Source organism: Trichoderma aggressivum, assembly GCF_033847375.1.
Source record: "Trichoderma aggressivum f. europaeum strain CBS 100526 chromosome Unknown scaffold_057, whole genome shotgun sequence".
NCBI classification, from domain to species: Eukaryota; Fungi; Ascomycota; class Sordariomycetes; order Hypocreales; family Hypocreaceae; genus Trichoderma; species Trichoderma aggressivum.
Genome location: NW_026946423.1, coordinates 90,944 through 113,596, shown reverse-complemented (window position 1 = coordinate 113,596; position 22,653 = coordinate 90,944). Strand labels below are relative to the sequence as shown.

The 22,653-nt window shown below is 50.1% G+C and overlaps 4 protein-coding genes across 4 annotated transcripts; 2 read left to right on the top strand and 2 right to left on the bottom strand.

Annotated features, from left to right (window-relative positions):
• Nucleotides 1-325: 325 nt before the first annotated feature.
• Nucleotides 326-12,413, top strand: Triagg1_9680 (uncharacterized protein; the record flags this gene model as incomplete). Its single annotated transcript, XM_062904664.1, has 4 exons — nt 326-514; nt 585-1,061; nt 1,120-1,438; nt 1,495-12,413. 4 exons carry the CDS (start codon nt 326-328, stop codon nt 12,411-12,413), a joined length of 11,904 nt encoding a protein of 3,967 aa, XP_062751368.1.
• An 892-nt stretch (nt 12,414-13,305) lies between these two features.
• Nucleotides 13,306-16,869, bottom strand: Triagg1_9679 (uncharacterized protein; the record flags this gene model as incomplete). The annotated part of the gene is made up of 10 exons (XM_062904663.1): nt 13,306-13,779; nt 13,833-13,906; nt 13,973-14,013; nt 14,081-14,151; nt 14,202-14,379; nt 15,108-15,260; nt 15,338-15,504; nt 15,586-15,900; nt 15,949-16,761; nt 16,822-16,869. 10 exons carry the CDS (start codon nt 16,867-16,869, stop codon nt 13,306-13,308), a joined length of 2,334 nt encoding a protein of 777 aa, XP_062751367.1.
• Nucleotides 16,870-17,347: 478 nt separating this feature from the next.
• On the bottom strand, nt 17,348-19,048 carry Triagg1_9678 (uncharacterized protein; the record flags this gene model as incomplete). Its single annotated transcript, XM_062904662.1, has 1 exon — nt 17,348-19,048. One exon carries the CDS (start codon nt 19,046-19,048, stop codon nt 17,348-17,350), a length of 1,701 nt encoding a protein of 566 aa, XP_062751366.1.
• A 2,242-nt stretch (nt 19,049-21,290) lies between these two features.
• Nucleotides 21,291-22,613, top strand: Triagg1_9677 (uncharacterized protein; the record flags this gene model as incomplete). The annotated part of the gene is made up of 1 exon (XM_062904661.1): nt 21,291-22,613. One exon carries the CDS (start codon nt 21,291-21,293, stop codon nt 22,611-22,613), a length of 1,323 nt encoding a protein of 440 aa, XP_062751365.1.
• Nucleotides 22,614-22,653: the final 40 nt, after the last annotated feature.

The following is a 22,653-nucleotide window of genomic DNA, read 5'->3' as shown; positions in this document are numbered from 1 at the left end:
TGAGCATGAAATGGTGATTTGCCTAGTATGGTAGCGATGGCCGGAGCGGCGCGCAAGTCCCGTTGCGATAGCCGGTGTATCAATGAATTGATGGCTGGATAAAAATGCCCGACGGTATGTAAGACTGTTCTAACATACGTAGTAGACTATTCCAAAAATAATTCGCATTCGTCGAGTAGCTAGTGATGAATACTCAAGACTGTAGCTTCGTCCTCTTCTTCGTGACAGTCCAGTAGACATAGTTGGTGTTCTTTGGGCCATCTTAAGAAACAAGCTGCCATTGCTCATTGGGAATACCAAGATCGCGTTCCAAAAGACATCAAAAATGGCAAAGTCTGAGTTCACCACTGAACCCATTGCCATTGTGGGAAGCAGCTGTCGCTTCCCCGGCAGCTCAAGCTCCCCATCGAAGCTATGGGAGCTGCTAAAGAACCCCAAGGATATTCTCAAGGAGATACCAGAGAGTCGTTTCAACCCAGAAGGATTTTACAACGATAATGGAGAATACCACGGCGTAAGAAGCAACAATCACATTGTTCTGGAAAATTGAAAGAAAGACTGACAACGGTTTTTGGAGCCTTTAGAGCACGAATGTGAGACATTCCTATCTCCTCGACGAAGATTTCCGAGAATTCGACCACAACTTCTTCAATATCCATCCGAAAGAAGCAGAGTCCATGGATCCCCAGCAGCGCATGCTACTGGAGATTGTTTTTGAGTGCCTCGAAGCGGCAGGATACTCGATCCAAGAGATGAAGGGATCTCAGACGGCCATTTTTGTGGGACAGATGACTCAGGACTACTCCGATTTATTACTGCGAGACGTAGACAGTGCACCACAGTATGCAGCGACCGGTATTTCGAGAGCCATTCTGTCTAATCGAGTGTCGTACTTTTTCGACTGGAAAGGACCATCATCCACGATAGACACGGCATGTTCGTCAAGCTTGGTAGCGTTGCATCACGCTGTGCAAACTCTGAGGAGCGGAGAGTCGTCACTGGCGGTGGCAGCCGGCGTGAATTTGATTCTCGGCCCTGATCCATATATCCTCGAATCCAAGGTACGTTTATCAGGACAATTAAAGCCGTCTTTGGATGCTGATACGGCCGGTTTTACAGCTTCACATGTTATCTCCGACAGGCAGATCACGCATGTGGGACGCTGGAGCTGATGGATACGCGCGAGGTGAAGGCTTTGCGTCGGTGCTTCTCAAGACCCTGAGCCAAGCGATTGCAGACGGTGATCATATTGAATGCATCATTCGAGAAACGGGCGTCAACCAGGATGGGCGCACATCTGGTATTACCATGCCCAGCTCTACATCACAGACAGCGTTAATTCGGTCAACCTATGCCAGAGCTGGCTTGGATTGGCGGAAGAAGGAAGAACGCTGCCAGTATTTTGAGGCTCACGGCACAGGAACTATGGCTGGAGATCGTAAGTAATTTCAACCACCCAAATTTTCCAACCATAACAATTAACATCGTTTCCAGCCATCGAAGCTAGGGCGGTCAGAGACGCATTCTTCCCAGAATACGACGAAGACGAAGATCGTACTACGAGTCTTGAGGCGGATGAACCTCTTTATGTTGGATCGATAAAGACAGTAATTGGCCATTTGGAAGGGACTGCCGGGCTGGCTGGGTTATTGAAAGCCTCTCTGGCTATCCAGAACGGAATAATCCCCCCCAATATGCACTTTAACAAACTAAACCCCAAAATCTCGCCATTCTACACCAACCTCCACGTACCGACAAAGGCCAGAGCATGGCCTACACTGCCTCCTGGAACTCCAAGACGTGCAAGCGTCAACAGCTTCGGATTTGGAGGAACCAATGCACACGTCATCCTTGAGAGCTGGGCTCCTGAGGATATTCAACGGGATGACGCTCTCCAAGTTCCCTGTGGCCCGCTTACTTTATCTGCCAACACAGAGAAGGCTTTGTTGGCCAGGGCTCGCCACATGTCTGAAGCGTTGAAGGCTGGCAAGATGGCAAATATCTCTAACCTAGCCTGGACGATGCAGTGTCGCCGCACACAATTCCCATACAAGACGTATGTTTCTTCATCTACTGTCGAAGGACTCATCGAGAAATTAGATGACGTGGACTCAAAGTCAAACTCAATCGCTACAAAAGGAATCCACGTTACGGAACATCTTCCAGCGCGGATATTGGGCGTATTTACAGGCCAGGGTGCGCAATGGCCTTCGATGGGACGTCGTCTCTATGAGAAGTCGGCCAGCTTCAAACGCACAATTGATAAGCTCGAAGACTCCCTGAAGAACTTGCCCGATGCACCATCTTGGTCGCTCGTGTCTGAACTGACTGCGCCACCTGAAAAGTCCAGAATACACGAGGCGGCCATCTCACAGCCTTTATGCACCGCCCTGCAGGTTGCGCTTGTCGATCTTCTCTATGCCTCGGGCATCACATTCAGCGCTGTTGTCGGTCACTCATCTGGAGAGATTGGTGCGGCTTATGCTGCTGGCTATGTCGAGGCTGCCGATGCGATCCGGATTGCGTACTATCGTGGTGTTCACGCTCACTTGGCCGGTGGACCGAACGGTCAGAAAGGCAAGATGATGGCAGTTGGCATGGGACTGGAGCAAGCGCGTGCTTTCTGCTCACAAGAGAAGCTTGCTGGCCGAATCCATGTAGCAGCTAGCAATTCTCGATCCAGCGTCACTCTCTCTGGTGATGCAGATGCCGTTGATGAAGCCAAGGAGCTACTTGATAGCCAGCAGTCATTTGCAAGACTTCTCAAAGTTGACAAGGCCTACCATTCGCATCATATGCAGCCCTGTGCAGGGCCATATCTTGAATCTCTGCAGAAGCTACATATGCAAATTAACACTGACAAGCTAAAGTGCAAGTGGTACTCCAGTGTTTATGGTTCAAACGGTCGCTCGATTGACAATATGGATGCCTTCAAGGATACCTACTGGGTAGATAATATGGTCAAGCCGGTGCTCTTTTCGCAAGCTATTGACAGAGCTGTTACTGAAGAGCACTGTCACGATATTGCATTGGAAGTAGGACCGCATTTCGCTCTCAAGGCACCTGCATCGGAAAGCTTGAAGAATCTCACTGGTTTGGATATACCATATTCTGGTGTTTTAAGCCGAGGGCAGGATGATATGGAGGCCTTTTCGGACGCTCTTGGATTTATCTGGTCCAAATTCCACTCTTCTTCTCCCGTCGTGGATTTTGCTGGATTTAGAAAGGCATGCTTTGGAGATGACGTTGGTCCAGCCATGACCCTTAAAGGGCTCCCACCCTACCCTTGGGATCATGCTAGTAAGTTGTGGAAAGAGTCCCGAAAGTCGCGAATCTATCGTTCTCGCAAAAACCCGATTCACGAACTGCTTGGCTATCCTACATCCCACGGAAACAATCGCGAGGTCACTTGGCGCAATGTGATGAGAATTCAGGAAATGGAATGGCTGCGAGGACACATCTTCCAGAACCAAGTCCTCTTCCCAGCAGCTGGATACGTGTCCATGGCTTATGAAGCATCCATCCGTCTTGCGGCTGAGCACGAAGAGGTGCGGCTTGTCGAGCTTGAGGATCTAGTCATTCACCGCGCTATTACTCTGGAAGATGACGCAGCTGGCACAGAAGTGACTTTCACGATCCGAGTCATAGATCGAGACTCGGATAAGATCACGGCTGAATACTCGTGCTACAGCTGCAAAGTGGACGGAGAAGTCTCCGAACACTCTGAGAGTACGAACTTCACTGGACGTGCCATCGTTCGTCTTGGAAAGCCTGCGGTAGATGCCTTGCCACCCAGGATTGCGCCGAAACTACCAATGAAACCTGTTGGCGTAGATCGTCTTTACAAGTACATGGAGCAGGTCGGCCTTCGCTACACGGGAGACTTTACAATTGAGGCTGTTGAACGACGACTGAACGTGTCGACGGTGACACTTAAGCGCCTTGAAAACGATAGGCTCCGCCTGCATCCTGCGACTCTTGACGCTGCCTTTCACGGAATATTCACTGCCATGGCATTCCCTGGAGATGGCCAGCTATGGACCCCATATCTTCCGACTAACGTGCGCCGTGTTCGCATCAATCCTGCTGCTTTGGAAGCCTCTGCATTTGCAGATACGTCTTCTGAGCTGCTTGCGGACTGCTACCTCAGAGATGCCAACTCAAAGAAGATCCAGGGTGACGTTGACATTACTTCGACTGCTGTAGGACACCCACAGATCCAGCTGCACGCTCTAACGTGTTCTTCTTTTACCAAGGCCACTCCACAGAACGATCGGAAGCTTTTTGCAAAGACTGTCTGGAAGAGAGACATTGCTAGTGGCATTGATCCTGAGAAGATTGAGTACCTGACCGAGGAAGAGGTCGAGTATGGCGATACTTGTGAGCGTCTTGCCTACTTCTACCACAGGCGACTCCGTGATGCGATCAAGCCAGAAGATATCCCCAAGATGGATGAGCACTTCCAGATCCAATTTGACTGGATTGTGAATTATCTCCTTCCCAAGATTGAAGCCGGACGACACCCACGTATCAAAAAGGAATGGGCGACTGATACGGCGGAGGATGCAGCAGCTTGGAGGGCAAAATATCCAGGAATGGTAGAACTGCAGATGATATCAGCACTCGGAGAAGTCCAGCCGTCGATTCTGCGAGGCGAGCTGCCAGCCCTGCAGGTCATGATGCAAGACGATATGCTCACGAGGCTTTACGCCGAAGCCGTTCCATTCCGACAGACTTACGGTCATCTTGTCACGGTAACCAGTCAACTGGCTCACCGTTACCCGCGCTTGAAAGTTCTGGAAATTGGTGCTGGCACTGGTGGTGCCAGTGTTCATATGCTCAAGGAACTTGTCGGCCGTTGCCATTCATATACCTATACAGATATCTCAGCTGGTTTCTTTGAAGCTGCGCAGGAGCGGTTCCGAGAGTACTCATCCATGATGGAATGGGCGGTGCTAGATATTGAGCGTGATCCCCTGGGACAGGGCTTTGAAGAACATTCTTTTGATGTCATCATGTCTTCAAACGCTCTGCACGCGACCAAGTCTCTGAAAAAGACATTAGCTAATTGCCGAACTCTTCTAAAGGCAGGGGGTTACCTGATTCTCAACGAAGTTACCAACGACGGTGTTTTGCCGCAATTCATCTCTTCTCATCTACCCGGATGGTGGCTTGGACGTGATGATGGGCGTGTCTACTGTCCCACAACTGATGAAGAAAGATGGAACAAAGATCTACTCGCCACTGGTTTCTCTGGAGTGGACGCGGCGTACAGAGATTATCACGACCCCAAAAGATATCTTGCGTCGCTCATCGTCAGCCAGGCGGTCGACGAGCGCATCAACGTCTTGCGTGATCCCACCGCTTGGACTGACATGATACCTCCTGTCGATGATTTGATCATAATAGGTGGGCAATCATCCCAAGTCGAAAAGATTGCACAGACAGCCAAAGGCCTCCTCCAGCCCATCGCTTCCAATGTTACCCTCATCAACAAGCTCGAAGACGTTACAGAGGTCCCAGACGGAGCTACTGTGTTGGTTCTCTCTGAGCTGGATGTCCCAACCTTCCAAGATATCACGCCAGAGAGATTCAGCGGCGTCCAGTCAGTGTTTAAAGACGCCAGATTTGTCCTTTGGGCTACACGTGGGTGTCGCGCTGAGAATCCGCTGAGCAACATGGTTGTTGGCCTTGGTAGAGCCGCCATGCACGAACTGCCCAACCTGCGACTTCAATTCTTGGATGTGGACACAATGACCCCAGACCCTCGATTGTTTTCTGAGACTTTACTGCGTACAATTTGCGTCAACTCTGCCGATTTCGAGGATGTGCTTTGGGCTGACGAATGGGAGCTTGCGGTGGAGAAGAGCGGTCTCTACATCCCAAGAATTGTTGCCAGCAACGAAATGAATGACAGACTCAATTCCGTTCGAAGAGATATTATGAGTCCATTATCTTTGGCCGAGAACCGTGTCGAGCTCGTGGCCGACGAAGGCTCATATTCGTTCCAAAGAGTGCAAGGCTCGATAAATGCCGATGTTTCAAATGCCGATACTTCATCTGAATATGCACAATTCAGAGTTCACGCCTCATCTCTGCTACCTTTCAGGCCTCTAAAGAGCAAAGCTCTCTATCTCTGCCTAGGAACGGTTGTCGGAACAGGTCGCAAAGCCGCAATATTCTCTCCTTCGGTTCTGTCAACTCTGAGTGTAATGGTTTCGGATTTGTGGCATCTCCCCGAGGATTTTGATCTCGTAACTGATTCCCAAGTGCTCTTTGGAGTCCTTATTGCCGAGAGCATCATTTCTGGCATCAGATGCCGCATTTGGGTCCATGATGCCGATGTTTTGCTAGCCAAGCTTATTGCACACGTCGCCGCTGCTGAAGGAATTGACGTATTCTTTAGCACATCTTCGGAAGAAGACAGCAATTTTGACCCCGCTCAAGTCTTTATTCACTCATACGCCAACGAAAGAGATATTCTATCTCTCCTTCCTGAGGATATTGAAGTTTTTGTGAATCTAGGGCAAGACAACAGCGTCCTAGCACACATCGCTGAGGGCTTTGAGAGCCTTGACGCAGTTAGAAGTGTGCGTGAAGATGATGCCATATTGATGAATTACAGATGGGGTGACTTGCTCAAGATTACGAGGCACCATGTTTCAACTGGATTGCCAAAATTCCCCATGGAGAATGCCTCCATCTCTGTAGCTGAGATCAACAAGCAGGCTGGTCAAGCTTCATTGACAACCATGCTGAACTGGAATGATGCCGAGTCGGTGGAATCAAAGATCAGCCCTCTCAGGCCGTCCGACCTTTTTGTGGCAAACAAGACATATCTTCTCGTTGGTTTAGCTTCTCAGCTGGGCATGTCAATCTGTGATTGGATGGTCAAGCATGGAGCGAGATACTTGGTAGTCACCAGCCGAAGCCCCGGTAGAGTTGACACGGCGGTGCTTGAAGATCTGAGACGCCGGGGTGCCAATGTCAAGGTTCTCCCCCTTGACATTACCGACAAAGAAGGGTTGCTGAGATTGCACAAAGAAGTCTCTGAGACAATGCCACCCATTGCCGGCGTGGCAAATGCTGCTATGGTGTTGAACGATAAGCTTTTCACAAACATGTCTTTGGAAGACTTTGAGGTGGCATCAAGGCCCAAAGTCAAGGGAACGCAAAATTTGGATGAGCTGTTCCATTCCACTCCTTTGGACTTTTTTATCTGCTTCTCATCTCTAACTTGTGTCATGGGCAATCCGGGACAGTCTAACTATGCTGCGGCAAACATGTACATGCACTCTCTCGTGCGCCAGCGAAAGCAGAGGGGCGTTGCAGCGTCCATCATTGACATTGCTTTCCTCCTCGGTGTGGGTTTCGTCGACCGCAATCTGGAGCAGTACGAGGACCACTTGAAGAAATTCGGATACATGAGGATATCCGAACCAGAGTTCCACGGTGTCTTTGCCGAAGCCATTGCCGCAGGTCAGCCGACTTCCAAGGAGGATCCTGAGATTATCATCGGCATCGGAGAGGAACCCAATGCGCCGTGGTACAGCAATCCTCGATTTGCAACCTATGTGCGACACGAGACCAATGAAGAAGACGCAGATAATCACCAGGCTCAATCATCACAGAGTGTCAAGGGCAGACTGGCCGCAGCGAAGAATAGCGAAGATGCTCTGGCCATCTTGCAGGGCGCCTGTGCAGAAAAGCTCGCCATGATTCTCCAAGTCCACGCCGACGTCATTGATCACTCTACTCCGCTGTTGGTGTTGGGAATCGACTCCCTAGTATCTGTCGAGATTAGATCCTGGTTTTTGAAAGAGGTGAATGTCGACATGCCGGTTTTGAAGATCTTGAGCGGTGCTTCTCTTGCAGAGATATGCCAAGACGCTCTGGTGCTGCTTCCACCGACGCTGATTTCCTCGGCTGAAACGGCTGCACCAACAGCTGATGCAGCTCCAGCAGTGAACAATGAGCTGTTGAGCTCAGCACATGTGCGGCAGCTCAAGGTTCCGTCTGCAGCGCCCACCGAGGTCTCTACCTTGAAGATGGAAGACAATGCCAGTGCGCTCATGTCCAGAGCTTCTACGGGATCGTCTTCAGTTTCAGAGACGGCATCACTGGAGGAACCTTTATACGAACGAGTTGGCGAGATGACTCCGGGCCAGAGCCGCCTGTACTTTCTGCACGTCTATCTGGAGGATAAAGCCACGTACAACGTCACAATGTCTGGTAAATTACAAGGCCCGTTCGATATGGGCAGACTGAAGAAAGCGCTCAGCACCATTACCAGAAAGCACGAAGGTCTACGAAGTTGTTTCTTTTTGAATGATGCAACTGGAAAGGCCATGCAAGGAGTTGGCAAAGAAGCGCGCATTGCTGTAGAGCACAAGAACATCCAAGACGATGCGGAAATCCAGGCTACTCTTGATGCTATGAAGACCGCAGAGTTCAGCTTGGAAACTGGAGCATGGATGAAGATCCAAGTACTTTCTCTATCTCGCACTCGGCATCACGTTATCTTCACCTTTCACCACATTGCTCTCGACGGTGTCAGCTGGGCCATTTTCCTCAGCGAGCTGAACAAGGCATACGCGGGCGGCGATTTTTCATCACCGGTTCAGCAAGCAATTGACCTTGCCAATAAGCAGCAACAAAAGGCAGCGCCTGCAAAGGTTCAGAACGAGCTGCAATTTTGGAAAGATGTCTACAGCACTCTTCCCGAACCTCTGCCTCTGTTTCCCGTCTCTCGAGTCCAGTGTCGACAGCTGCTAAAGTCTTACGACACAGAAACGCTTGATGTGATGCTCTCCAAATCGCTCGTTGGCCAGATCAAACAAGCCAGCGGAGAGATGCATGTGACGTCCTTCCACTTTTATCTGTCGTCCATCGCCGCATTTGTATCAAGGTGTCTTGGCGTGAATGACTTTTCTATTGGGATTCTTGATGCAAATCGCGCGACTGCAGAGGACATGACGACCGTGGGCTATTTCACCAACATCCTGCCTCTAAGATTCAACACGACTGCCGACGAAAGCTTTGGAACGTTGGCCAAGCGAACTCGAGACATGACCTTGGCTGCCCTGTCCAACTCGAATGCCGATTTTGACACGATTCTAGACGTCTTGAAAGTGCCGCGATCTGGTGACCAGAATCCTCTTTTCCAGATCGCTGTCAATTACCGATTGGGAGGATCCAGAACCATGCCGCTTGGTAATTGCGAAATCGAGTGGACATCTACAACAGATGCACGTAATCCTTACGACCTCATCATAGACATTTCGGAAATTGCAGAGGGAACCATCATCTCGTTCACTACCCAACGCTACCTCTATAGCGCTGCCGATACTAACAAACTCTTGACGTGGTACACTCATACTGTGGAAGGGTTTGCCAACGACACCTCCAGGACGGCACTGGATTGTCTCCTTGCGACTCCCTCTGAAATTGAAAACGCCATCTCTCTTGGTCGTGGTCAGAGTCTCGAGATAAGCTGGAAAGCACCCACTCTTGCGCACAGAGTTGAAGAGATTGCATCACAGCACCCGGATTCCATTGCAGTTAAAGACGGCTACGGCCAGCAACTAGGCTATTCTCAAATGATGCAGCGGGCTGGTCAAATTGCTGGTCAACTTTCCGATCTCCCGGCTGGGTCTTATGTTGGAATTCTCTTGCAGCCAGCTGCGGACTCAATCTGTGCACTGATGGCCATCTTAACCTTGGGTTTGGTATATGTACCACTGGATCTGAGAAATCCAGAGCGTCGTCTTGCTGCTATTGTGGCTGATTGTTGGCCGAGCGCCATAATCTACCAAGAAGAAACTCAGACTATGGCGGAGAATCTAGCTTCTACTGTCGAGCAGAGCAAAGCCAAGCTGGTGTGCATCTCAAAACCACCGCAGGACGTTCCATCTCCCATTCAATGCGTTGCCGAACCTAATGCGCCTGGATTCGCCATCTATACCAGTGGCTCAACTGGCACCCCCAAAGGAGTCTTGCTCACTCACCATGCTCTACTGAACCAGATTTGGGCCATTTCAAAAGCCCATCGTCTCGGCAAAGAAGTCGTTCTTCAGCAGAGCTCGTCTGGGTTCGACCTCCACTTGGAGCAGATATTTAGTGCTCTGGCGAACGGCGGCACTGTTGTGGTGGCCTCGAAAGAAGCTCGAGGAGACGCCATGGAGATTGCCAATTTGATACTCTCGGAGGGCATAACTTATACAGTTTTTGTCCCTTCAGAGTACCTATACCTGCTTCACTATGGATCTGACGTACTCAAAAAGTGCACATCTTGGAAGTTTGCGTTTTCTGGAGGCGAAAAGATTACTCCTCAGCTCCGCCAAAGTTTCAAAAGGCTAGGTCTCTCCGACTTGCTTCTGATTAATCTCTACGGTCCCGCTGAAGCGAGTCTCTCGTGTACAAGATATACGGTCCCGTATGTTACAGATGACTCCGAGGCCGCCAGTCCGGCGGGCATGGTACAGCCCAACTATACTGTGGTGGTGGTTGACGAGCGAGGAAACCCGTTGCCCGTTGGCTTTCCGGGAGAAATCTGCATCGGAGGCGCTGGAGTTGCCTCTGGATACGTCAACCGACCTGAAGAGACTGCGACCAAGTTCATCGCCAACACCATTTCACCCAGGCATGAGATTGCTGTTTGGGGATGGGACAAGCTCTACCGGACCGGAGATAGGGGCCGCATGCTTGAAAGCGGACTTTTGGACTTTATGGGCCGATTGGAGGGCGACTCGCAAGTCAAGATTCGTGGAATGCGCATTGAGCTGGAAGAGATTGGAAACGTGATTATCGAGGCGGCTAGATCAGCTATTGTGGATGCTGCCGTGTCCCTTCGCGGCTCTGACATGCTTTCAGCGTTTGTCGTCTTTTCAGATGATTTCACTCAAGACAAGAATGCGTTCCTCGGCCAGCTTGGAGCAAATCTGCCTCTACCAGCGTACATGTGTCCAGCACACATTGTTGCAATCGATCAAATTCCGAGGAATGCTAGCGGTAAAAAGGATTGGTCCAAGATTAACAATCTACCACTTCCATCTAGCGAGAGCGGCAATGAACGCAATGAGGACATTACCGACCTGGAAGCACGGGTCATGTCTGTCTGGCAGGATGTTCTCCCCACCGCAATCCAGCCGATGCAGTTGTCTGCCGATTCCGACTTTTTCCTTGTCGGTGGTAATTCTCTGCTCCTTCTCAAGTTGCGTTCTGAGCTTAAAATGGCCTTTGGCATTGATTTGACATTGCCCGAGCTGTTCCAAGTGAGCACAGTCCGCGATATGGCGTCAAAGATTCAGGCAGATGGGTCGAAGAATGAGGTGCAAGGCCAAAGTATTGACTGGGGCAAGGAATTAAAGTCCCTCTGCGATGGTTTAATGCCGCAATCATACTCTTCTTCGGATAAAACACCAGCAACGAAATCAGGCGTTTCAGTCATCTTGACGGGAGCAACTGGCTTTTTGGGACGGCACATGCTCCAACATCTTGTCAATGATGAGAGAGTCGGCGAAATACATTGCGTGGCGATACGGCCCGGAGTCAATGGGGAACCGAGACATGTCGATGTATCCAGTCCCAAAATTATCGAGCATGCCGGCGATCTTGGAGACCGCAACCTCGGCTTGTCGTCTTCAGCGTTGAAGGATCTGGTTGCTCGTGCCGACGTTGTAGTGCACAACGGCGCAGATGTATCATTCATGAAGACTTACCGCTCGCTACGTCGACCAAATGTTCTTTCTACTCGGTACCTGGCCGAGATGGCACTTGCAAGATCAATTCCAATTCACCTTGTTTCGACTGCTTCCGTGGCACATTTCCATGTCGGCAAGCATCTCCACGAAACATCAATCCAGGGCCTCGACAATCTACCCAAAGATGGCCGAAACGGATATGCAGCGTCTAAATGGATGAGCGAGGCCTTTCTGGAATCACTGGCAGACGATCACGGAGCACGCAGCTGGATCCATCGACCAACGAGCATCATTGGGGTTGATGCACCAGAAATGGACATTGTAGCATCATTGCACAACTACTCCAGGCTTCTCAAAGCGGTACCGCGATTCCCCAAGGCCATCAGCGGCGCACTCGACTTTGTTTCCGTGCGATCCGTAGCGAAGGACATTGCTGATGCGGCGGTGGCCTCTGTGAGCGCAGATGGAAAAGATGCCACACGGCGTGTATCGTATCAGCATCATTGCAGTGATGAAAAGGTGCCCCTTGGGGACTTTGGAAGATACATGGAAAGGACGGAGGGCGGCGTGTTTGATGAGCTGGAGTCAAAGGTTTGGCTTGAAAAGGCACGCGAGGCTGGATTGAACAGGCTTGTGTGCGAATATTTGGCGAGTACTGTTGGTGCTGGTGAGATTTTGTCGCTGCCGACGCTTTTGAAGGGGAAAGACTAGATGGCTGCTTTATTGTGTGGGATAGACATGTTGACGAGTAGAATAGATGTATTTCTTGTTTTCTGACATGTTCAATTGATGCTGCGCTACTTTGCCGACCTGTGCTACGTTGACGGAAATACAAGAATACATGAGGATCTCAGTTGTGATGCCCTGCAGTCTCAGCATCTGGGCTGGAAAACAATTGCAAGCTCGCGTTTTCGTTTCTCCGCCAGGCTTGCAGGTTGAAGCGAGGTTAAGCGATGGCTGTTGGTTGGCTCGTTTGTGGATAAGGAATTGATAAGGCAGTGTATTTTTGGATTGTATTGCGGCTACGGCAAACTATCTGGTACTCAGCCCCTCGCCTAACCCAACAGCCAATCCAGCGGCCAGCATGTCCTGAGACGTCAATGTCGAGCCTGGCCATGAAGATGCAGTGAGCAAAAGCACCGACAACGCAAAGTGGCCTTTTAAGAGCAACAACCGCCCAATTCCCGCCAGTACGTATGTACAGTGGCGTGCGGGCGTCGGTCGTGTGGCGCGGGATCGTGCTCGTGCCTGATATGATATGCGGCAAGATCTAGGCCTAGGTACTGTAGCGCTGCCAGGCGGTTCGTTAGTGCGTGCGTCGGTATTGCTGTATCGCACGCGCTGATTGACTGCATTGGAGATTGATGGGGCCTGCGATTGCCCGTCGGTGCCTGAGGCTGCGGGAAAAGGACTTGTGGTGCCTGAGGCCGCAGAAAGAGATAAGGTACGGAAGAGTGTACAAATAGACGAGTACCTGATACGCGAGCTCGCTCGAGCTTCAAGAGAGAGAGGTACATGCCATCATAAATCACATGATTGGACACCCTGCCGCGCCCTAGCCTGTCTCACCAGTATGTCGCCATGGGTCCCATCCTGGAACCAGCTAACTCCCGTCCTTATAGTGTCCAAGCGCGCTATTGGCGCATATTTGGTCGAGGGGTGACTCTGAAGACGAATCCTCCAAGCCACCGGACGTCATCGCATACCCATGCGAACAGTGTATCAACTCCCTCATTCTATAGGTACTAGGTACTAGGTATAAAGAGCACATCCGGTCTGCAACTGTGGCAACATTTGCAAGTCTCGCAATGTCTGCAAGCCCAAGCTTGGGCCAAGGTACAAGTCCTTCACCCGCCCAGCAAGCCCAGCAGGCCCCCTCATTTTCCCACTGATAGGTACCAGGTGCCCGTGATTCGGGAGATGGGGGAATCGGGATCGCCCATGGCTGTTCCAATTGCCGCGTCACGTGCATCGCTGGTGGACGGTTTGGTACGCGGTTCCGAGTCTCGGTGACTTTGGACGGACCGATGAGCACCACATTGTCATCACGGGCCAGTACGACGAGTGCCAGCTTTGCCTGCGATAAAAAGTTGCTAGAGACGGGCTACCAGCGGTGACCGGTGTACCTACGGCTGGGTCTGTACGAATAATTCCCTTTTGGCCGTGCGTCCAGACTAGCACCGGCGCAAAGACTTTGCGCCGTGCTGTCTACATTAGTAGGTACCTGGTACCCATCAACGCGGTGGTGCCCGTTAGTGGTGCTCAGGTACCTGTAGCTTCATCAGCCTCAGTGCACTGCCCGTCACAGCGACTGCATGTACCGTAATCAGGATGAAAGTGGCCGACCAGCGCCTCCAATGTATGGAGGATGTACGTACCTCGCGTTGCGGCGCATTGCAGCACCCAAGCCCTCCAGCAATAAAAGCACCTGGAACGTATCGGCACAGCGCTGTGATTCGGATAGCAGCCATCGAATAGGTAGATACATGTGCCTCTGACGACTCGATGTAGAATGCCTTCCACATCTTGGAGCAGGTCGGCGTATTCTTGTTCTTTTTCTTTTTCTTGTTCTTGTTCTTGTTCTCGTTGATATGCTGCAGTCATGTCAACAGCCTGTGCCCAGTAAGCCGTAGCAGCACAGGTGTACATGGTACGTAGTGAGGGCTGTCCATGCTGACTGGGATGTCAGCAATCTCAATCATAAGATTCGTCAACCTGCGAGATGCCCAAGGCACAGATGGTTTGATAGAATAATAGACATCTCACCCATCTAAATCGTCCGAGTGATTTTTTTCTTCCAGGCCTGCAATTCCTTGTGATGCACCCCGAAGAAATTTGGCATGCATCACAACAAGGAACTGCAAGCCTCGCCCTTTGGCTGCCCACAATTGTCTGGAAAAGGCGCTGTGGCTGGCTTGTGGCTGGCTTGTGGCTGTCGCTATTTCTGGGTGAGCATCAGTCACTAATCCGACTGATGCCCCGAACTGTGTCGAGACGCACCAAAAGGCAAAGATGCAATTCTTGAAGCTGTGATGAATTGGAGTCTTGTATGTATCGTGAAGGCGTGCATGTCATTTTTGTCAGTCATGTCAACAACGTCAGCAGACCGTTCGTCAAGGTCAGATGTTGCCACAGGTGACTACATGTATGTGGGCTACATATTTCCTCAGCCTTTATAGGTAGTCAATGCCATTGTCATTGCCATCGTCTTTTCCTCTATTGATGTCTCTGTGATTGGCGTTTACCTTGATTTTATTCGCCTTTTTTGACATAATATTACAGTAGGTACATGTATATTTCCGGCATCACGTATACTTCCAAGTTGTGGGTGATGGTACATTCCACACTGCTTTCAGCGGACTGAAAATGGCAAATTTATTCCACATTTATCCATCATAAATTTACTTCTTAACAGGTGTCAAGTATACATTTAGAGGCCCCTTTTCCCATAGAATAAATGTGCACTGGTCCATCCAATCCTCGTCCTCATTCACAAGCTTCAAGTCAAAGTTGAAGAGGATGCGTGCGAGGATCAGCCGCATCTCAGCATACGCAAGACTAAAAAAAACATTAGCCAAAACAGCCTTCAAATCGGAATCTAAGATGAAATCTCATCGCTTTTTGGAGCATCTTACTTGCGGCCGAGGCAGTTTCGTGGCCCTACCGAGAACGGCTGCAAAGCATCCAGTCTATCATTGGCAAAGCTGGCATCGTGCAAGAAGCGCTCCGGGTGGAACTCGAATGGTTTGGCCCACAGCCTTTTGCTGTGGTAAATTGCCCAATGCCACGTGCCAACTGTCATCTAATGGTTACCGAGTGTTAACACTGGGCATACTCTCTATTTTCGGTGTATTGTGGTAGATCTTGGTAATTCGATACTCACTCCTTGGGGGACAAACTGCCCGGCAATGACTGCACCTTCTCTTGGCACGATTCGAGGCAAACCGAGGGCGACAGGCGGGTATAGCCTCAAAGCTTCATTTATACAGGCAAACATGAATGGAAGATTATTGACCGACAGCAGCGTGATTTCATCCTCAGAGGAGAAACAGGACCGGACCTCTTGGACAACCTTTTGTAGCGCGTCCGGATTCTTCAGCAGTAAATATGTAATACCAGCTAGACCTGTGGCCGTGGTTTCGGAGCCCGCAATAATGAGATTGCTGCTATTCTGCATCACTTGCCGAACGTCCATGTCCTTGGAAATGTCAGAATTACGTTTCAAGACAAAAGATGAAACACATACCCAGTCCTTGGCCTTTTGCAGCAGTCCTTCAATCAAGTCCGGCCGTTCAGCCGACATGGCCATCCGCCTTTGCAGCTTCTCCATGCACAGCCTGTTGTGCTCGCGACGGTACTTGTTCAACATACTCAGCAGAGGACGCAAAGCCCACTCGTAGCCCAAGAGCTTCGCACCCAGAATCACTGGACTAAAGCGTACGGCTTTGCCAATAGCGGCTACCCAAGGATCATACCTGGCACGTTCCAGACACCCAAATGGTTCGCCAAATGCTAAATCTCCGATAATGTCAAAGGTTGTCCAAGCATACCAAGCCGTCATGTTTAATTCTCTCTTGGCCTTTTCGCCCGTGATGGGGTCAAGTTTATCCCCGTCAATACAATGCTCATGAAGTCTCTTGATGAGAAGATCAACATAGTTGCCAATAATGGGTTCCTGGTCTCGCATGCTGCGTTCGCTGAATCCAAGAGCCAGCTGTTTCCGCAGACGAGCGTGTTTCTCTTTGGTCTCATTCATTATACTGCGGGCCTCGCCTATAAGATGATATGAACGGTCCGGTTTGGCCATTTCATCGTCAGGACGGCGCCCGTAAATATCCTTGAAAGCATCCGGATCCTCAAACGCAAGCTCATCGGGTGCGATGCGCACAATCGGTCCATATATGGCATGCCATTTATGTACATCATACGACAACCTACCCTGATTAAATCGTACAACGTAGAATAATCGCTTTGCGCGAAACAGCCATGGGCCGGGAATGTGTCTCAGAGGATGAAAATAAATGTTGTATATAATTTGCACAGTCTCAAAAAAGACCAGCTGTCAAGTCCGTTTTGGTTAGCATCAATCAGATAACTGTTTATCGTGGTGAGACTATACCGATCCAAAGGCCACTTTGGCTACATAGCCAAAGCTAAACCAATCCATTGTCAAAGAGGGACTATCTGGACTCAACCACAACAGTGCCCTTGCACAACGTCAATCTACATATCCATCGCAAAGGCTGCTTGAAGTAGACCCAGTGTCTAATAGAGAGAGATTCGTAGATGGTGTCATCGGGGGAGTGAAATCTGACTAATCTTTTCGTCTCGCCGTTTGTGTAGTTAAATCCACCGATAGAAGAAACCCGCCGAGGTGGATACCCACGATGACCAAACACATGATTCTGATGCTATATGGAGCACAGAGTTCCTTCTTTTCGTTTGACGAAGAATGGGGGAGACTCTTTTTATATGAGCTGGGAAGTGGAAAATGTCCAACGTGTGGAGTAAATTTCAGTTTCATTTTATTTTGTGATATATAGTTACTCTAGATTGTTGCATTCTAAATATAGATCTTAATCATGTAGAAATTCTGCTGTCCAAGACTAGGTAGATCGAAAACTTAAGAAAAAGTTCAGTGACCATTACCACCTCAGCTGATGGAGTTTCGAGTTGAAATAGTTGAACGCGTCTTGGCGGAAATCATCCTTCCCAATGACGAGTCCCTTGTCAGTAAATTGCATCATGTCCTTGGTCTTCACATCATAACGTGGCCACTCGGGCAGAGGCCTCGCGCCACCGTCCATCTTGCTGATGACGTTGGGATCAAGGTGGTAGACGAAACTCAGTAGATACTGCGCCATTGCCAAGTACAAAGGCTCGGGGAATCCCGTAGCCATAAGCGCAACATCTGCACCATGAAAGGTTCCGATAAAGGGCGTCTGTCTTCCATACGCAGAAAGATAACTCCACGATGGGATCGTATCAGAGATGGCCTCTAGAACAACGCGATGCTGGAACGCAAAGCAAATGTCGCCTGTAATAGCAGCATTACGCTTGTATCCCGGGTACAGCTCATTGGCCTCCCCAGTACCATATGGCGATCCATGCTTGGGATCATCTGGATAGAACGAAAACAGCTTTTCGAAGACGGAGCGAGGGCAATCCGGTGCAATACCATGGATAACATCAACAAGGGCATCCTTGGTCTGCTGTCTGTACAAAGCCAGTGCAAATAAGGTGCCCTCGTCCTCCATGGTTCCCGCCAGGAGTGATACGGGAGCCACTTTGGGTGGATTCGCCTTGATGACCACATCGGGTGAGAGAGGGAAGAAGCCATCTGAGGGGTCTGGTCGCGGGGTAAAAGCAACAGCGATGCCATCCTGGTTGAACATGTTGGGAATAACATTGGAGGCGTCCATAAAGGCCTCGTAAGGCAAGGCCCTCAAGCAGGCCAGAGTATCCTCTGCTGAAGAGCATCCCGCCGCTTTGACAATTGTGTCAAAAGTTTTTTGAGCCACCGGAGAATCTACCTGGACAGCTGGTCCAGCAGCGCCAGAGTTGAGCATAGCTCCGCGGAACAGGGGTTTCCCGTTGTACGTGTGGTCACCACCGTTGATAAGCATGTGATTGAACACGGACATGCTGCCTCCAGACTCGCCCCAGAGCGTCACCCTGCTTGGGTCTCCCCCAAACGCCTCAATGTTCTCGGCAATCCACTCAAGAGCAAAACGCTGGTCACGCAGGCCGAGGTTGGTGTTGCCCTCTTTCTTGAGCTCCTTGCCCCCGAGGAAACCAAGGGCAGACACGCGCCAGTTCATCTGCACAACAATGACAGGGTGGTCCATTGTGACGGACGAATTCACGAATCGGGCAAAATCATACTGCTGAGTCGAGCCCTGCTCGAAACCGCCTCCGTAAATCCACACGAGGACCGGCAGCTTTGCATTCTTGGCGATATAGGAAGGTCGTTGAACATTTAGCGTCAGGCAGTCTTCACCGACAAACGTAGGCTCGTTGAAGTAAGTTCCAATCATGGCCGCCAGCTCAGGAGGGAGCTGCGAGAGCATGTTGGGGTCCCCTCGGACCTTGAGCGGCGGACATGCTCGAGGAAGCGATGTTGTCTGGATGGTTCCGAATTTCTCCTGCAGTGGCTGGGCTCGTTTAAGCCGCAAATCTCCCATGGGAGGCTGAGCGTAGGGGATTCCAAGAAACGAATCAACGCCGTCCAGGCTTGATCCGATAACCGTGCCATTGGCGATGCTGACTTTGGGGGGCTCCGTCGAAGGACCTCCTGCCAAATAGGCCCCAATGGCGGCGACGACACCAACGGCTGCGGCATACATCTTACTGGTCAGCAGCAGGTTAGTTATCGGTTGAACAGTTTCTGTTGCTCCTCTCGAATCAATCTTCTCTTATAGACCACACATCTACATATTGATGTCATCTACGATTCATCTCAGATGCAAGAACATCCTCGGCGGGGTTGAATCATTCAAAGGTGCTTCTACCCCGATGCCGATGAAACGCCCCGAGCCCACCGGTTTGCCATGGAACCATCCGAGATCTTCAACAAGATAACGAGAGTATGAAATCTGTATGGTGCTGAAGGCGATCGGCAATTTTACTCCCGTTGTCCCGTCCTTTCATAGGCAGCAGTATATATTAGTAGGCTAACGCATGTCAGATAACGTGAGAAAGCTGCAGGCTTCAACTAGTAGCGGAATTTTGCCCGGCTTCAATACGAACGGACTTGTACGTGCACCGGAAACCTGCCGGTGAACTATGGATTGTCCTCCGACGTATAACAGCTTAGCGAGCGTCGCATGAAAGCCGATATGTACGAGTAAGCCCCCGCGGAGGCCGTGCACGATCGTCAGCCATCTGCATATAGCTATCTTACGATATCGACTCGCGTAGGGCCCGTGAACATGGGGTAGTGGAGGTTAATGAAGACTGGGCAATGTGGGAACAATGGAGAATCACTCACGTGTGCGTAAACAGCAGCATCGCCTTTGTTAGATTCAACGTTAATTATACTCCTTGTCTGTTAAACCCATGCGAACCAGCAAGCAAATAAGGAAATATGCAATGCCCCGTAGTGTCCCGTACCTTGGGTAGAAGAACGGCCTGCTCCGTCAGCCCTAACATTGGAGTGCCGATGCATAGCCGTTTCGGGAACTCGATACCGGCACGACTCGTCGTTTCACGAATAATGTAGATGCCATTCATAGTTAGCGCTCACCCTATTGATGCGTTGATATAGGACGTAAACGAGAACGGCATTTAGATGCGAAAGACGGCACATCAGCGCTCCGGCGTTAGCCAGGGCGAGCCTTACACTTGCGATGCGCACATTACACGTAAGCAAATATTGGTCTCGCCGTTTCCCAGATGATCGGAGAATAAGACTTCTGATCAGAGATGAGGTAGGACGGTCCAAATGCTTTACTTAAACTCCGTATCTCTATTTTTACTAGTGGACGTGTTCTTTTCTATACTTGCTATTTACAAGAAACCATAGAGGACTCATATCCTTACTGTATCCGCAACAGTATCCGAAGTCTACTCTTGCCATATTCAAGATACACATGGGAGATTGACAAGGGTCGGAGACTTGGGACACGACTTCAAAGAGCCTACTCCGTACCTCAGCACATTAATCTACAACAAGGAATAGATCTGCAGCTTATCCAGCGCTTCTCAGAATAAGCACTGCGGCTTGCAATTACAAAATGCTACTCTATATTTAGCGTGGGGGAGCAATGTTGCTCTCGATATATGATTGTCGTACGAGCTACCTATTTAAACAAAGACCTGTTGTGCTAAATATCCATGGGTCCGAGGTGCTGTGGGTGCCAACGGTGCAAACAGGCGGAGTACCGAGTGCTACCGAGCAGGCAGATGCATGCCGAGGGGGCCACTTGCAAGGATCTTAATAACCAAAGACTTGACCTAAAAAGCACAAGAGTTTACATTCCAAATAATTAACTGAATTACATCTACAGATGCATGTATTCTTTTACATGGCAAATTCCACAGAGTTAAGCCTATTACAGTAAAACACAGACCTCAATCATTTACATGGATCAAATTACTTGAAATACCCAGATCTTGATGCATGAAAGTGGCCTTGTCAACGTTGCTTTGACAAGGAATCTCGTACCAGGGGGATGCTGTAGCTACCTCATCCCTGCCAAGTAGCTACCAGAGAGCTCTGTATGATGCACTCAGAGTCGCGGAAAGATACTTACTTTACGCTACTTATAAGCCAATGCGGTATTTTCCTTTCAATCAAGAGACAAGGCACCTTGGAAGCTCGTTCCTACTCTGCAATTGACCAATCCGCTCTTTCATCAGTGTCGTACTCCATTAGAACGACGTGTTGTTTACGCTGTTGGCAACTCCAATTCGATAAAAAACTAATTGTTACGAAGCATCCTTTCAATACTCCAAGCTCCAACTGCCGCGGACATAACCTTATCCCTACCGTGACTGCCAACAATGTCACTCGCAGCCACTCCTGGAGAGGCTCATATGCCATTCCGCCGGTCGTGTGATAGATGTCACGATCAAAAAGTCCGTTGCATGAGGCCCCAGGAGTCTGATCATCCCATTCCCGACTCTGAGCCGTGTGTGCGGTGCAAGAGATCCGGCTCATTATGCATCTTCAGTCCTCAGCAAAAGCCCGGCCGGCCGCCTCTCGGAAGCGATTCCCGCGAGGCAACCTCATCTGCCATGTATTCACGAAAGAGACCGAGACAGTCACTCAGTTCTGTGGACCTGCCGCAATCTCCTCCTCCGACATGCCCGTCTACCGTGACCTCGTTGCCCGATTCGGCGCCAATGGTGGGCTCGCTAGGCCTAAGTTCAACGTTATTTTCACCTTTTACGACTGGTGACGAATTGGGAGATGGCTGCTACGATGCAGACTTTTTAATATCAATCCCGACAATATCATCAAACGATTCCCTGCCGTCACAAAGACATAATAGATCTGTCAGTGAACGAAACACTACCAATCCCATCGTGGATATGATCGAGAGGGATACGGAGGAGCTGGGCAACCTTTGCCTCCAAGTCTGTCACGCATCGAGGGCACTGTCTTCGTCATATCCAACATCGCTGGCTGTATCTTCACCATCTCTAAACGAAATATTCGCTTCCACCGAGGCCCTAGTTAGCATTATTCATCGAAATACCAGCACCGGCTCTAATAGCAATAAAGATAATCTTTTTCCGAATGCCGACTCTGCTGGTTTCAGTCATCAGCCAGATTGGGACGAGTTTCATTGGCTTCAAGGCCCACCACACAATCAATGGGCGTTGCCACAAGTATCCCCGACAGTCAACAGGGCCCCAGATACGGGTGTGGTACTAATGATCCTGGCCTGTCATCAGCGCCTTCTTGTGACTTTGGGGGGTATTTTGTTTTATATTTCGCGGCATCTCCGCCAGCAGAAACCCCGGGGGTTACCCATCGGGACCTCTCCCTTTATAGAAATGCCAACGACGCAGGCTCTCATTATTGTGAACCTGGTCAGCCACCAGCTCGACCGACTGGATCGAGCCGTCGGGCTTCTAGCCGAAGACGGCGAAACAACAAAGAGGCGCTCCGGTTCGGCAGCACAAATGGCTGACTTAGGGGCTCTTTCACCTCTGTCTCCAGAGCAACTTCACTCTCCTCAGATCGTCTCGGCTACTGAAAAGCAGCCATCACAGAGCAAGCTAAAACCCACAGCCAATGGCGATGGTGACGAGCGTGGTAGTAGCCCTAGCACCGACAACTCGTCCAGCGGTTCTCACAAGGCCATTACTTCAGCGATAGATGTGATGAAACACCGTCAAGAACAACTGCAAAAGCAGATGAAGGTAGTGAAGCAACAGATTATGAACTTTGACTCAATCTGATGGAAAAGAGTCAACTTTATTGACGAGGAAAGATGAGGAG